The sequence below is a fragment of the Lygodium microphyllum genome, chromosome 9 (genome assembly GCF_053477565.2).
Source record: "Lygodium microphyllum isolate KBCC chromosome 9, Lygodium_microphyllum_v1.1.10, whole genome shotgun sequence".
Lineage (NCBI taxonomy): Eukaryota > Viridiplantae > Streptophyta > Polypodiopsida > Schizaeales > Lygodiaceae > Lygodium > Lygodium microphyllum.
Genome location: NC_141143.1, coordinates 6,689,001 through 6,703,911, shown reverse-complemented (window position 1 = coordinate 6,703,911; position 14,911 = coordinate 6,689,001). Strand labels below are relative to the sequence as shown.

At 49.5% G+C, this 14,911-nt stretch overlaps 1 protein-coding gene across 14 annotated transcripts in view; it reads right to left on the bottom strand.

Annotated features, from left to right (window-relative positions):
- Positions 1–14,911, bottom strand: part of LOC148030783 (uncharacterized) — a 385,751-nt gene that overhangs the window by 239,147 nt on the left and 131,693 nt on the right. For all 14 annotated transcript variants that reach the window (XM_087684297.1, XM_087684298.1, XM_087684294.1 and 11 more), the window contains exons 15-16: positions 13,346–13,453; positions 13,022–13,100 (exon numbers count right to left, since the gene is read on the bottom strand). In XM_087684297.1, coding sequence (XP_087540423.1) covers positions 13,022–13,100; positions 13,346–13,453 — 187 coding nt within the window. The remainder of the gene's footprint in view (positions 1–13,021; positions 13,101–13,345; positions 13,454–14,911) is intronic.

The following is a 14,911-nucleotide window of genomic DNA, read 5'->3' as shown; positions in this document are numbered from 1 at the left end:
GTCCTCTAATTGAAGCTATCTCCTGCTAAAAGAGGCACGTGTAATAGTCGGTAGCAATCTCCATCACCTCATCATGGCTAGAACGGGTCCTCCCATACTGATCCCTAAAGCTGCGTATCTGCTCTCCCGCGGTGCGGGGCTGGTGCACCTAGAAAAACTCCCTGCACATCGTGTCTCCCTTCCGCGCCCAAAAGGCTGCTGAAGTGCGGAAAGAGAACTCCGAGCACCTGTCCTCTAGGCCAGCAATGGCTGCACGCACACGCACCTCCTATGCGTGGAGGGTGGGGTCCCCTGGTGCATCCTGCAATAATCTCTACGTAGCTCTCACGATCCCCCTCCTTAGGCTCGGTCCTAGGTCACTCTATCGGTGGCATGGCAAGCTTGCGTGGAACCTCGTTGCCCTTGCTAAAGGCTGTCACGATTTCAACGTTGCCAATGGCAAGGTGAATACACTGCAGATCATAATCTACGTTGCACTGTGCTTGCTTCTTGAAAGTGCATCCTAACATCGATTCTTGACTTGCATCCTTCGTATTTGGCAATATATAGAAGATGACTCATAGGCTCTTAGACTCGATAGAGACTGCGATCTTGCACTTCCCTAGGAGTGCATATGACTTGCCCCTGAATGGGTTGAGTTTAGTATTGGTGGCCTGTACTCGGCTAGGACCTTTGCAACCTTCTCTACTATCCTACCCCTCCTGACCCACTCTCTGGTCCAAATCTGCTCTATCTGTCTCGACACCTCCTCCCTCCTATAGATCGAGTCAGGGATCCGAAAGGATCGTGTATCTAGGGTGGATGCTGGGGGATCAAGTGCCAGGAGAACCGGGCAGTGATCGAATAATGTGGTGCCTGCCAATTGCTCAATCTGGCCTGCACGAGAACCTCCCCACTCTCCCACATAAAACCTGTCCAACCGCTCCAACAAGGCTCCACCTAGCTGCCTGTATCCCCAGGAAAAGTCCAACGACCTCTACTCCGACTGCAAGCAAAAAGACCTCCCATGCCTCCTGCTCCTCCCCAACCATGCCTTGGTAGTTTCTTCCTCTGCCCTGCTGCTCCTTCAAAGCCTCCAGGTTGTTGAAATCTCCTCCAATAATCCAGGAGTCCACCTCTGGGAGTCCAGCTACAATCTCCACCCAGAACATGCTACGTGCCCTAACCTCCGCAGGGGCATAGACATTGAGGAGTCCAATATACGAGTCCCCAATATCCAATCTGATCCATAGAACCCTTCCTACCACTATCATCCCGTGGTCTCGTATACAAGTGGTGAGACTCGGGCCAATAGAGGTGCATACGCCTCCACTCCTGCCGTGGGCACCTATGGCTTGCTCCCCATAAGTATGCGAGCTGCACGGAAGTACCTTCCCAACCCGCTAAGCCTGGGCGAGGGTGAGCTTGTACTCCTGTAAATGCAAGATGTCTATCCGTCCGGCAAGGGCAGGCTGCAACTCCTGCCGGACAATCAGCTTCCTCGAGCCACGTGCCCCACTGTACTGGAGACTGTTCACATTCCAAGATGCAAGATGTAGGCTCATGGGGAAACTTGTGACTAACCAAACAGGCATCTGTTCGATGTGGATGCTACAGATGAGGAAGAGAGACTGAGGCATGCAGGTGCGTTTTGCCACCGGTCTGGATGGTGAGCTCCAGTCCCCCATGGTGGCCCTCGGCCCAACCATAGGGGTGATAGATGCTCCAGGTGGTACTATCAATGCATCTATCAGCCATGCTGAAAAACGCAACTTTGTGCACTGGTAGAAGCAGGCCGCCTGTGCCAGGGGCCACTCGATCACGTCCCTCGGCGCTCTCCACTGTGGGGGGGGGCTCGAAAGATAATGCTCAAATGCAGGACGTCAGCGCCAGCCCTCCAGTTAATGTCCATCATGCAACCTGGCCACTATTGTGTGAACAGTGCTAATCCTTCATCTCCCATCCACTCGAAGATGTGATCCACCACCTGACTCTTCAACTCCTCTTGCATCTATATAGTCATCCACTCATCTGAGTAAGATGACTGAAAAAAGAAGGTGTAGTTTGGTCCATCCAGTGGTGCTAGTAGGTGGACCTTGCCCCTCCTTGACTTACGAACCACGAAGATCCCCACCTCTAGAGGTAGTAGGAACTCTCCGCACTCCGCAACTCGCAGGTAGGACCATGGGCCACTACGGAAAAACTCTTGTGCCAGCAGCTTTGCTTGTCTCGGGAAAGTATGGCAGGTGGCAGGGGTTGATAAGCTGGTGCCTATGTGGACGGGGAGGACTGATGGTATGCAAAGGAGGTCGGTGTGTATGGCTCATCACCTCCTATGGGAGGGAGGGTGGGCCTGGGGGGGCTCACCTGACCTAGGTGCGGATCAGGGGGGGTGCTCAGTAGGGGGGTGATGGGGGTGAAGAGGATCGAGATATGGTGGGGTGGCTAGAGATGCATGGCAGCTGTGGTGGGGGGGGGGGGGGAGGGTTGGGAACACAAGCGAGGCAGTCTGTGGCGCATGTGGAGAAAGTGGGGGGGAGCAGTCCTGTCGGGTGGGGCAGACAAGGGGGGCTGTGGAGTGCTCAGCCGAGAAGGGGCCGCTCGTCCGCCATCACCCTGCTGACGAGGCTGGGCCTGAGGGGCTGGCTGTGCCTCCCCTTTCTGTCTCCCTCTTTGTCGCCTCTGAACCCGTGTGAACCCGTCAGCGTCCACCTGCAGACCTGTGGGTGGAGCCGCCTTGGCTCCGAATAGTGTACAAACTACTGTCTGATGCCCAAAGTCGTGGGAGCGCAGGCACTGCTGCCTAAAGGAATGCCCGCCTGCCTCAATCTCTAGGAGCTATGGGATATTCTTGACCTCCTTCACTGCCACCCGTACCTTTGGGACCCCTGCAGCTCTCACTGCATCCGCGAAGGACACGGGAAGGACAGTGCCGAAGAGCCTCCCAAAGTCTTCCACCAACTGGCGGTATTCAATCGCCAATCCGGGGAAAAGAAGGGTAACCGGGTGCCGAAGAAACCTGTTGTGGAGTACAAACGCCTCCACAGTAAAGCCACTGTACCAAGGGACCATGTATATGACCCCCTTCGTGGATGCATATGGTGAACTGGCGAGTAACTCGCAAGCTGCGTCTGCCGAACTGAGGCGGACCATGAAGATGCCTTGGCCCAATAGGACCGCCTCCATGATCTGTGTTGTGCCGATGCACAGCGTGGAGTGGAGCCAGTCCTAAAGCTAGGCCCTGGCTAGGGAATGTCCTACTACCTGACCATAAATTGTTGTTTCCATTAGCTCCAACTCCTTAGCTCGCCGGGGAGGGGGCGGTCAATGGCGCTGGTGGCTGGTGACGATGGCGCTGGCGAGGGAGTAGATGGCGCTGGTGGCGAAGGGGGGGGGATGATGGCACTGGCAGTGGCGCTGGTGACCGGTGGCGAGGGAGGGAGTCAAAGGCGTTGGCGCACAACGAAGTGCCAGGATAGGGGCACAACGAACAGGCAAGGGCACGATGAAAGGTGGGCGGGGACACAGTGACGTAACGGGCAGGAGAGCAGGGGGGTAGTCTTGAGGCTTCCTCATGAGTAGGCATAGGTGTAGATGCCGCCACCGCCGATCCGCCACCTCCTCCTCTAGTGGATCCCCCTCTGATCTTGGCAAGAATCTCGTCCACAATGTGTTGAGGGATCAACTTGCACAGAGCAACTTGCCCCCCATCGTGGAAAGATGTTGGAGAAGCCGGGTCGCACCACTTGTGTAGCTCTTCCTGCAATACTTGCATATGTGGGAGTTGGACTTCTTTATGTCCCTCCCCATATGGATGGCATGCAAGTTGAAGGCCTCATGCTTCTCGCGTGTCATGGTGCCGAGGCGAGGCCCAATGAAGAGAAGAGAGTCGAGACTTGTCACTCCTATCGGAGGTGATGCTTGAAGAGGGAGGGGATGGGGGGAAGAGGAGAGAGTGAGAGGATGCTTGAGCCTTGAAGAGGGAGGGGATCGGGGAAACTTGGAAAGTTGAAAGAAGAACGAACTTTGAAAAGGGAGATGATGGGAGGAAGACTCAAGAGAAAAGGGGAAGAGGAGAGAGAAAGAGGGAGCTTGGAGGGGATGGAAGCTTGAGGCAGCCTTGGAGTCTTGGAGACAAGAGGGAGGGCTGAGGAGAGACTTGCAAGCGTGTGTGTGTGTCGCAAATGATCAATTGTGCCCAGTTTGTGCCTTTTTCCCAAGCCCGTTTCGCCCGGAAAATCTCTGGATAGCTCGCCTTGTCCCACAAGATACGTGGCCAAAACACGTCTAAAATCTCTTACGAAACAGTATGAATACGTACGGATACGTACCGTACGATTCGTATGGTACGAACCTGTCCGTTCGACGTACGCGTGCAACCCTGACTCTTTGTGTCTTTCACGGCCACTCGTACCTTCCGGACTCTTGCAGTTGTCACTGCATCTGCGAAGGAGGCAAGAAGAACTGTGCCGAAGAGCTGTCCAAAGTCCTCCACTAACTAGCAGTACTCTACCGCCAGTCCAAGGAAAAGTAGAGTGACTGGATGTCTGAGAAATCTGTTGTGGAGTGCGGATGTCTCCACCGTAAAGCCACTATACCAAGGAATCATGTAGATGACCCCCTTCGTGGAAGCATAGGGCGAACTCTCCACTAACTTACCAGCTACATCCGCGGAGGTGAGTCGAACCATGAAAATCACTCAGCCCATGAGGACTGCCTCCACGATCTGCGTTGTGCCAATGCGCAACATGGAGTGGAGCCAATCCCGCAGCTAAGCCCTCGATGGGGAGTGTCCAACGACCTGACCGAAGAATGTTGTTTCTTTCAACTCCAGCTCAGTGGCATGGATGGCTAAGAGTTGTTCCTCAGAGAGGATGATGCGCAAGGTGTTTGACTGGGGGGCACTCGCAAAATGCGCCGGCACATCCTTGCTGGGAAACTACCTAACACGCTACTGCGCTACCGGGGGGGGGGGGGGGGAGTTGCTGCAGGGGGAGGAAGCAACTGGAGGTTTGGGGTGGGGGGGGAGGGAAAATTTGTTGTTTTCAGAGCAGTGGTGTGACCGCCTAGCCGGGTCTCCAGACAGGAGAGCGCGCGCGGGGGGGCAGCAGATGGCCAGGGGGGAAGAAGCCAGACGCGGGCGGTCCCAGGGCACGGTCCCAGGGCAGGCGAGGGTGGGGGGGTGGAGGCATAGGACTGGCGCGAATGGGGACGAGAAGGGGGGGGGGGGGAGGGGTGTGGGGAACTGTCGGTGCAATGGCGGAAGCTGTCGGCGGCTCCAAGAACGCGATGGTGGCCAGCATGTGAGAGATGGGGAACGCGTCACATCAGCGGGGGGGGGTTCGACGGGTTGCGATGGCGGGGGCAGGAGCAGTGGTGTGTCGATCGAGAGCGCTTATGCGCATCATGGGTTTTGGACCACATAGGTCTCAGTTGATATACATGAACCAAGTCGTGCTAAATTGTGGTACCACTAATCTCATTCCCCTTGCACGTTCAATCAGACAAGGCTTCCCTTTGAGTCCTTTGTTTTTGCTCTAGCAACCCATCCAGTATTTACCATGTTATCCCATATGGTGGCCACTAGGTAGTTGTCCGGTTTCTCTCTTCCTTTTGGATAGTATTTTGTTGCTCAATTGTTAGTGGATGACACCTTTATGATCCTCAATGTAGAAAGGGATAATCTCCGTAAAACATTGGATGCTTGGAATCTCTTGGGCATGGTAGGGGGCGATAATACCTCATGGCAATGTTGTTAGACATCTGGAGTACCCCTTTAGAGGTTGATTCAGTGGAGACTTTTGCTAGAATGGATCTCACAAAAGTTGGAGGCTAAATTTGTTTATAGGAAATCCCAGGCTTGACCTTTCAATGTATGTCTGAAAGTTGCAAAGGCCATCATGCTACCCATGCTCACCTATTTTCTGCCACTTCTACCTTGGAATTCTGCTTCCCTGAATGCCCTTACAAAGCATGCGTAATTCATGTTGTGGAAGGACTCATGTCTATACCCCAAAAACCATGGGTGGTGGGGCCATCCTAGATGCAAAGACTCATATGGTGGCCCTTTTATGGTCGCTCGTTAGACCTACGTGCACTACCCATCACCCCTCGGTTTTTCTTCCTCGCTTCTTCTTGAAGACCGGGGAGAGAGAGAATCAGCTGATGAGACAAAAGTAGATACATCTGAAGTTCAAGGAACTATCATGTTTTGAAAGTAGAGAAAAGAAACTGTAATCTAAAGGAAAAGAAACTTATGTAAACAAAGAAGAGAGAGAAAGAAAGAAAGATCTATTAACATTTGTTGAGGCCGAAATCGGCCTATGAGACAAAACCGTGTACAATGATGATACTCAGTTGCTATCATAGTGTGACGTACAAAATGGTAATCAATTATATACAATGCAAAGTATAAAGTGATTTACAATACACTGCCCATGTTGGGATATACCAGAAAAGGGGCGGTGGATGGATGGGGAGAGAGAGAGAGAGAGAAAGACACAAAGATAGAGATAGAGGTCATTTTTAGAGTCTCAGAAACTGAGAGAGAGAGAGTGCGTGTCGAAAGCTATGGCGCATCCTGGTCGCGACATACCGCCGCCCCTCTTTCGCCATCTGTCAGCTGCTTTCATCGGAGTGCAGACGGCGTAGCCGTCGCTCGTCACTCGTCTGCTCTGAGGGCGGGGATCCCTGTCGTTGCCTTTCAGCCCCGTCGGCCTTCGTCTTAGTCCGCCGTCCCGGTCCTGAGCGCCGCCGTCTCCTGTTCCGTCTTCTGTCCCGTGTCCCACCGTCTGTCTCGTCCTATCCTCTGCCCAATCACGCTGCCACGTCACCAGTTGCCCGTCGCCTGCCCATCTGCAGTCCTGTCTGCACGTCGCCTGCCCGTCTGCCGTCCCGCTTGCTGCTGACGCCGGTTGCCTGCCCGTCGCCTGCTCCTGACGCCCCTCGCCTATCACGTTGCTTGCCCCAGAGCCTGCCCCGTCGCCTGCCCCGCCACTGGCATTGTCGCCGGTCTCTGAAGCTCTGCGCCTGCGCTTCGTCCTTTCGCCCTACGTGTTAGGGTTTCGGCTGCCGCCTCGCCCCTGCCCTGCGACTCCGACTATCCCCCCTCTGTCATCGCCTGCCCGCCCTGTGCTCCACCCTCCTGCCCCTGCACTGTTAGGGTTGTGCCCTGCCGCGCGCCCTCTTGGGACAGATCGCGACTGCGGAGGACAAGGTTGCGTTTCCCGCTATTCACCGTGCGTCAGTCCTCCTTCGAGATCAAATCGTGATACACGATGGCTGGTTTGGATCTGGATTTCATAGACCAAACGGTGGCAGCACTTGGCCCGGATTCTGATGCTGAGGAATCTGAGGATATGGTTCCGTGCACCGAAGAGATGCCCCCTGATCCTGACATCCAGCCTGCGGGTAAACGTACCAAGCATACTTCGGAAGAGATAGGTGTTCATCAGGATCGTTCCTATGCTCAGGTTGCTTCGAATTCTGTGGACTCTCAGGATGTTGACTGGGAGCATTTGCTGGAATTTGCCAACACTCTGCTTGGCGATTATGTTCAACATAATCAGGAAGTCTTTTCTGACTCTGCACTTGACGATGTTCTAGAAGCCACCGTGGACCCAAAAACTGTCCTACGCTCCTTTTCGGTGTTTTATGATCGCGTTGTGATACTCTTCTTCACTAGTCGAATCCCGCTGCTTTCCCGTATTCGCCAATGGCTGCACAGTCTGCTACAAGGGGAATGTGTTGAAGAGATTTTGTTGGGTCCCGAGGTTTTTTTGAGGTCTTGTTGAAATCTGAGACGCACCGTGCTGCTCTCCTGTCTAAACTGCCTTTGTTTTTTTATCGCCGGTTGGTTCATGTGGTTCCATGGCGCCCAATGGCAGATTTTCAGCGTCTGCTGCAACGTGAATGCCCTGTGTGGGTAGAAGTGGAAAATTGTCCGGCTGTTTATTGGCCACTATTGAAGGATGCTATGGCCGTTGTGGGCACTGTTCAAGTCCCTCCCAGTCTCAGGGCTATGAATCGCAACCGCTTGTGTATGTTATGGGACACTGCAAGGAAAAGGCCTGCTTGGTTATGCCTCAATTGCTCTGGCATGCATCCGTTACACTTTCGTTTGAAATGGGACAATTTTGCAAGACATTGCTTTTCCTGTGGACAGTTCGGGCATTTTATGGCCAAATGCCCGGAGCAGCAACACACTTCAGATGTTGGCCATGTTGTGCCGCTCATGGAAGATATGGTGTGTGATGCTCCGTCGCTGGATACTATCCACCCGCCTCAAGTTTTAGACAAAGGTAAACAACAGGTTTCAGGTCTGGATTCCCGTGCCACTGATTGGGTTGAAGTACGTGCAAAAAAAGGCAACAGGGTTGTTGCTGACATGGATGATATTGTGCCTACTACCTCACAAGATTCCATGCGTACATATATGCGCAGGAAGGAAATAGTCTTCCGAGCGCTCTACTCCTGCTATGGTTTCCTCTACCCCCCGTCCTCAGCCCGCCAGGAAAATGTATTCGGATCGTCCAAAGGGTCCACTTGCTAAGCTGGTTTTTTATACCAGAGGCAACGTCATTACCCCGTGGGACCGTCGTTATCCCCGTTCCAACCCCAAGCCAGCAAATATGCCGTCTACTTCCAAATCTGGTCCTCAGAACTCTTTTGCGGTGTTGGCGGATTTCTTGGACGAGGGAGTCCTGGACATTCTCGCCGACAAAGTCAAATCGAGGCAAGCTGTGCCTCGTACCTGATTTTGTTTTGAATACACATGAAAATAGCCACGTGGAATGTGCGAGGAATTTGTTCTCAACACAAGCAACATGCCATGTGGACTGTATTGTATGAGAATCAGTGGGATGTCCTGTGCGTTGTTGAGCACAAGAGTCACGGTGAAGCCGGAAAAGTTGTGGATTGCCATGGCTTTCGTTTGTTCTATGCAGGGACACAGGCCATGCATTATTCAGGTGTGCTCATGATTGTACATGACAAATATCAGCCTGTTCTTATTAAAAATGATGTTCATGGCCACTTTTTGGTGATTGAAATTTTATTCGAAGGGGAAATCTTATGGTTACTTGGCCTCTATGCTCCGAATGATTCGTTATCTCATCGGGAGCTTTGGCAGACTTTGCAGACCTCCTTGTCACTTGGCAGACGGGGCTTCTTCATGGGGGATTTCAATATGTGTGTTGATTCTTCCCAGTCCACATCGGAGCATTCGGTGATGGATGCGCCGGAAAGTCGTATGTGGCATGAGTTGGCTCTTGCTGTTCTTAAGGAAGATCTCTGGTCTTGGCTACACCCGTCTTCTACAAGGTTTACTTTCCATTCTGCCCAATATGCAACAACATGGTCGCGGTTGGACCGTATATATATCATGCAGAATGATGATTTTCTTCCCGAGATGCTCGAAATAAAAGTGTTGCAGAAATATGCCTTGTCGGACCATTTCCCTCTGCAGCTCGAGCTGCTTGCACATCCCATTGCACCTTTCAAGCAATTTCTGGAGAGACTCCCTTTGCGTTTCAACTCGTCTTACTTGAAGCATGCCATCTTTCAGGGCTATATGCAGCAATTGATTGACAGATTCTTCTTGGACTTCTCCTCTCAGGGCAATGCGTCATTTGAACAATTGCTCTCTAATGTGCAGCGGGTTGCTCGGCAATATGGGATCTATCATGCCTCTCTTTGTCGGCGGCGTTGACAGGCAGTGGAGGACCTGTTGGTTTTGGTCCATTCTCTGCTGGTGGACACTCCGAATGATGCATTTCTGCTCGCACTGGCCATGCGGGTGGCTGATCTTATTAAAAAGTTCCAGTTGAAATCATATCAGCAGGCCAAATTGCAACATCTGACGGAGACTTTGCAAGATAGTGCGTGTCAGACCCATAAGTTCTTTCGAGCTCTCCACGCCTCTCCTGCTCGAGAGAATATGACCAGACTCGAGGATGCAGAAGGCCACCTTATCCTGGATCCGCAGACTATTGTGCATATGTGCAGGAATTATTTCCGCGACCTTCTCGGTTCCACTTCTCCACCTTCAGCCCAAATTACTCAGGCCCGTTCGGTTTTTTATGACCTGGTCCGCAATCAGCTTCCGCAGGACATGCAAGCTACTATGGAGTCAGATATTTGTGAGGCAAAGGTTATGGACGTCTTGTTACGCTTGCCCAAGGACAAAAGTCCAGGTTGGGATGGTCTCACCAATGAGTTCTTTAAGGCTTTTGCTACCCAACTGGCGAAACCATTGCAGGCTTTGTTTCAGCAGGTGTGGGAAACGGGGATCATGCCTTCCTCATGGAAAGGACTTATTAAACTGCTTCCAAAAGTTCCTTCGCCATCTAAGTTGACACAGTGGCGCCCAATTTCTTTGATGGGTTCAATGTACAAAATCTTTTCCAAAGTAATGGCGAATCGGCTCCATAAGCATCTCCCTGCCATTGTGCACCCTCTCCAGTATGGTTTCATTAAGGGCCGAAATATTCTGCACAATGTATTGAATGCTCAACTGGCAATTGATTATGCAAGGCATTCTCATCAGGAGGTAGTACTGATTCAACCGGACCTGGAAAAGGCTTTTGACTATCTGGACTGGTCTTTCGTTGCTGAACTTATGTTTGCTATGGGCTTTGGTGCTCGGATGTCTCGTCTAATCTATACCATTAGCGTTGTGGCGTCTTCGCGAGTCATGCTGAACGGAGGTGTTACTGAGCCATTTGTCCTTACCCGCTCTGTCAGACAGGGGTGCCCTTTGAGCCCTCTATTCTTTGCCCTTGCGACACATCTAGTTCTTTCGATGTTATCTCATATGGCATCCTCTTCTCAGTTGGCCGGTCTGTCGCTTCCTACAGGACAGCACTTCATTAGCCAATCCCTGGCGGATGATAGCTTTATGATTTTGCGTGCGGACAAGGATAACCTTTGAAAAGCATTGGATGTTTGGGGTCTCTTTGGTCAGTCCGGCCTTCGTATCAATGCGCTCAAATCAGCCATTCTCAGCTGCATGGAGTCGGATTTGCAGTCCTTGGACTGGCAGGGTCTGGTTGTTCCTCGTGGCTCCATTGTCAAGCATCTTGGGTACCCTTTGGGTGTTGATGTTCCCCCAAAGCAGCTTCTGCAGTGGATTTCTCAGAAAATGGTGGCTAAGATTATGTATTGGAAGTCTCAGGCCTGGCCCTTCCATGTTCGCCTCAAAGTAGCCCAGACAATTATGTTGCCAATGCTCACATATTTCTTGCCATTGTTGCCCTGGACTACTACGACTCTGAATGCTCTTACTCAATCTATTCGTTTCATGCTATGGAAGAAGGACTCATTGAATGCAGGTATTTCCTGGATCTCTTGGTCGCATGCGTGCACCCCCAAACGCATGGGTGGCGGAGCTATTTTAGATGCCCAAACTCACATGCAGGCACTCCGTTGGTCTCTTTTCCGCGCCATGTGCTCGGATCATCATCCATAGGTCGATATAGCCCGTTATTTCCTTGAGGGCCATGGGCTTCTGCATGGCAATACCCAAATCCGGAGTTCTTAGTGGCATGTTCTTAATGCTGATTCGCGGTTCTCCAGTTCTTCTTTATCGCTGCTTACTCATTTGGTATGTTCCTGGAAACTAGTCCTCCAGAAGGCTCAGTGGCATCCAGCGGAGGATCGCTTAGCTACTAACTCTTTTCAATTGGAATTGCTGGCAGTCTCGCGTTTACTTTCATGGGAAGGTAAACATGAGCTTAGACCACAATTCAACCGGATGGCACGTTTGGGCTTGTCTTCAGTTGCGGATGCCACCCTTGCCAGTCGCAATGTGCTTATATCGTTTCGCACAGCTAGGAGGCTTTTCAGGATCCCTCATGGATATAGGCCTTTATGGGAACACCTTTTGAGGGTGCTCCAGAGCAGACAACCCTTTCCTGCCCTTGCTTCGGATCATCCCTGGCAGGATTGGGACCTACAAGGCCGGCTGAATTTAAGCAAAGCTTTTGCTAACCAAGTGTATCATCTTCTAATTAAAGATCATCAATGGCTAGTTACTAAAGCGAATGCTTTATGGGGATTGCGTAAATCCCGGTCATGGTGGAGGGCAACTGTGATGGAGGGCTGGTTGAACAAGACACCCTTCAAATATAAAGTCTTTCTTTGGAGAGTGATGATTGGTGGTCTTCCGCTTGCTTCAGCTCTTTCCAAGCGACGAATCTCCAATGGCAACTGTTTCTTTTGCACCACTACTGTGGAATCCGCCCGCCACCGATTTATTTCTTGCCCCATCGCTAAGAAAGTCTGGTTATTTTTGTCAGTTGTTTGGCAAGGGGTGGTTGGTTTCACCCTGCGCCCCTTTGATTGGGTTTTTGGGCAGCCCAAATACCCCACTCCGGCACAGCCACATATGAAGCTCATGTATCACTTTCTTCGATATTGGGGCTGTTGGCATAACTGGACCATTCGGAATGCTTTTCTTTTTGACTCCGCCTATAATGTTCAACGGCATATTGCGAGGCTTAAGGGCCTCTTGTATTGGCAGTTAGATCTTCTCCAGCATTCTGATTTGCTCTCTAGGGAGGACTTACGTCCCTGGCATATGGCAATTTCCTCTGCGTCATTGCCATGACCTTGTAACTTGTAGTACTTAGAACCTCTTCACATGATGGCTTAGATTGTCGTCATGTATCTTGTAATCAAGTAATCTTGTATTTTTTTCGTAATTAATACAATTACCTTTTACGAAAAAAAAAAAGATAGAGGTCACTTTTTCGTAATTAATACAATTACCTTTTACGAAAAAAGATAGAGGTCATTTTCCTTTTACGAAAAGATAGAGGTCATTTCAAAACTCCTTCAGGGAAAAAAGAATAGAGGTTATTTTTACGGAAAAAAAAAGAATGAGAGGCCCTCAAGCTTCATTAATCCAAAAACCCTCTTGGAATTAAAAAAAGAGAGGGTTCATCAACCTTTACAAACCAATAGAGAAAGAGGAGAGAAAGAGTTTGGTTTCAAGTTTTCTATCAAAACAAAGTTATAAATGCCATTTTTAACCACGTCATACCTGGAACTGCAACATTATTCCAACACTCTTGCTTTATCCGTTCAACCATTACATCTTTCTTCAAGTTCTCCATCTTGACCTATTTGTCATGTTCAAAACATCAATAGGTCTTAGATATAATTTTTCTTTGAATATGATGGTAGTTTCTAATATAGGTTACCCTTTTCCCAAAATCATTCCCAGCTATCATGGAAAATATATTTTCAATATTGAGACATTCTTCTCTCAATGTTAACTATCATGATTGGTTTTAATTTTAGTTCATTTGTCATGTTCTAAACATCAATAGGTCTTATATATCATTTTTCTTTGAATAAGGATTACCTGTTCACGAATGTTTGCAACTCTTTTATGGCCTTGTGATCTTAATTCAAGTTCCAAGTCCGTGTCTACTATCAATTCAGAAGGCAGTAACTTTTCCAAATCTGGTGCCTGAAAAATATAACATCAATCATCACATATGCAGCACTCATAAATGCCATTTTGATTCATAATTTTTAAAAATTCTGTGTATATGACTATCTGGTTAGAAAATTTGATCCTTGTCTGAGTGGATATTTAGTGTATGTCATAACATGTGAACACACTTGTTTTTTAAAAGGAAAAAAAATCCTAATAACACCTCGAGAAAATCCCCCATATGAACACATTTTAAATACATTAATTAGACCTAGAGCTATGGTGTGCATCTTGCCTTCTATAAATAGGGCCATGTAGCTTATAAGCTGATTCTTCTTTTTTTCAGTATCAAAAACCTACTCTTTGCAGTCTTTCTCCTATCCATTCTCACTCTCTTCTCTCCTAAAATGGTATCAAAGTAGGGCACTTTTAACATTTCACCTCTCCCACAATGGTATCAAAGTAGGAGATGAATCTTTTTCTCAGCCTCACCATCTTCTATTACCTTCATTTCAACTTTATCTAGTGCTTATCATTATCAACATTGTCACATCTACTAGTCTACTTGTCACTGCAGTATCATTCAGCATCAATGTTTCTTAAAGTCATGCAGCACAAGCTCTATTAAACTCGCAAGCCAGCAATGTCAGCCACATCAGGCATCAAGCACCACCAATGTAACTGCAAAATGTTTTGCTCCCATAACATTTCACCCTGAAACATTTCACCTCTAGGGGTCCCAAGTGAAATGGCACGTAAAATGGCTGAATAATACACATAAAGTGTATATGAGAGAGGGGGGAGACGTCCCTTGATCAACTGATATGCAGTGCGCAAACAGTTGCTAGACAACATGGAATGGCGCGTAAAATGGCTGAATAATACATATAAAGTGTATATGGGAGAGAGGGGGGGAGGCATCCCTTGATCAATTGATATGCAGTGTGCAAATGGTTGCTAGACAACATGGAATGCACCATGCTACCCTGCATAGGCAACAGTTGCAAGCTGCCAAGCAACTCTTGGCTCTGACACAATCTGTTTTGATGGATCCTGCACAAGATCCCCTTTTACTTTCCATCTCTACAAGATTGGCACAGCTTTTTGATACTTTTCAAAAGAGATCATACCAGCAGGCCAAACTTGCTGCACTATCAGAGGGACTGTAGGACAATAATTGTCAATCGCACAAGTTTTATCCTGGCTTCCATGCTTCCTTTGCTAGGGAAAATGTGGTCCGTCTTAGCAACTCCAATGGTGAAATGGTCACAAATCCGTGACTGATTGAGCAAATGTGTAGAGCCTATTTCATGACTTGATTGGATCACAACCCTCTGTTTCTCCTGCAGTCAATGTGGCCCATTCATTGTTTTGTGAACTAGTTAAAGATCAAGTCCCACCAAATGTTGCTAACGGTTTGGATATGGACATTACACAAGATGAGGTCATGGATGTCCTCTTGCATTTGCCGAAAGACAAGAGCCTGGGGTG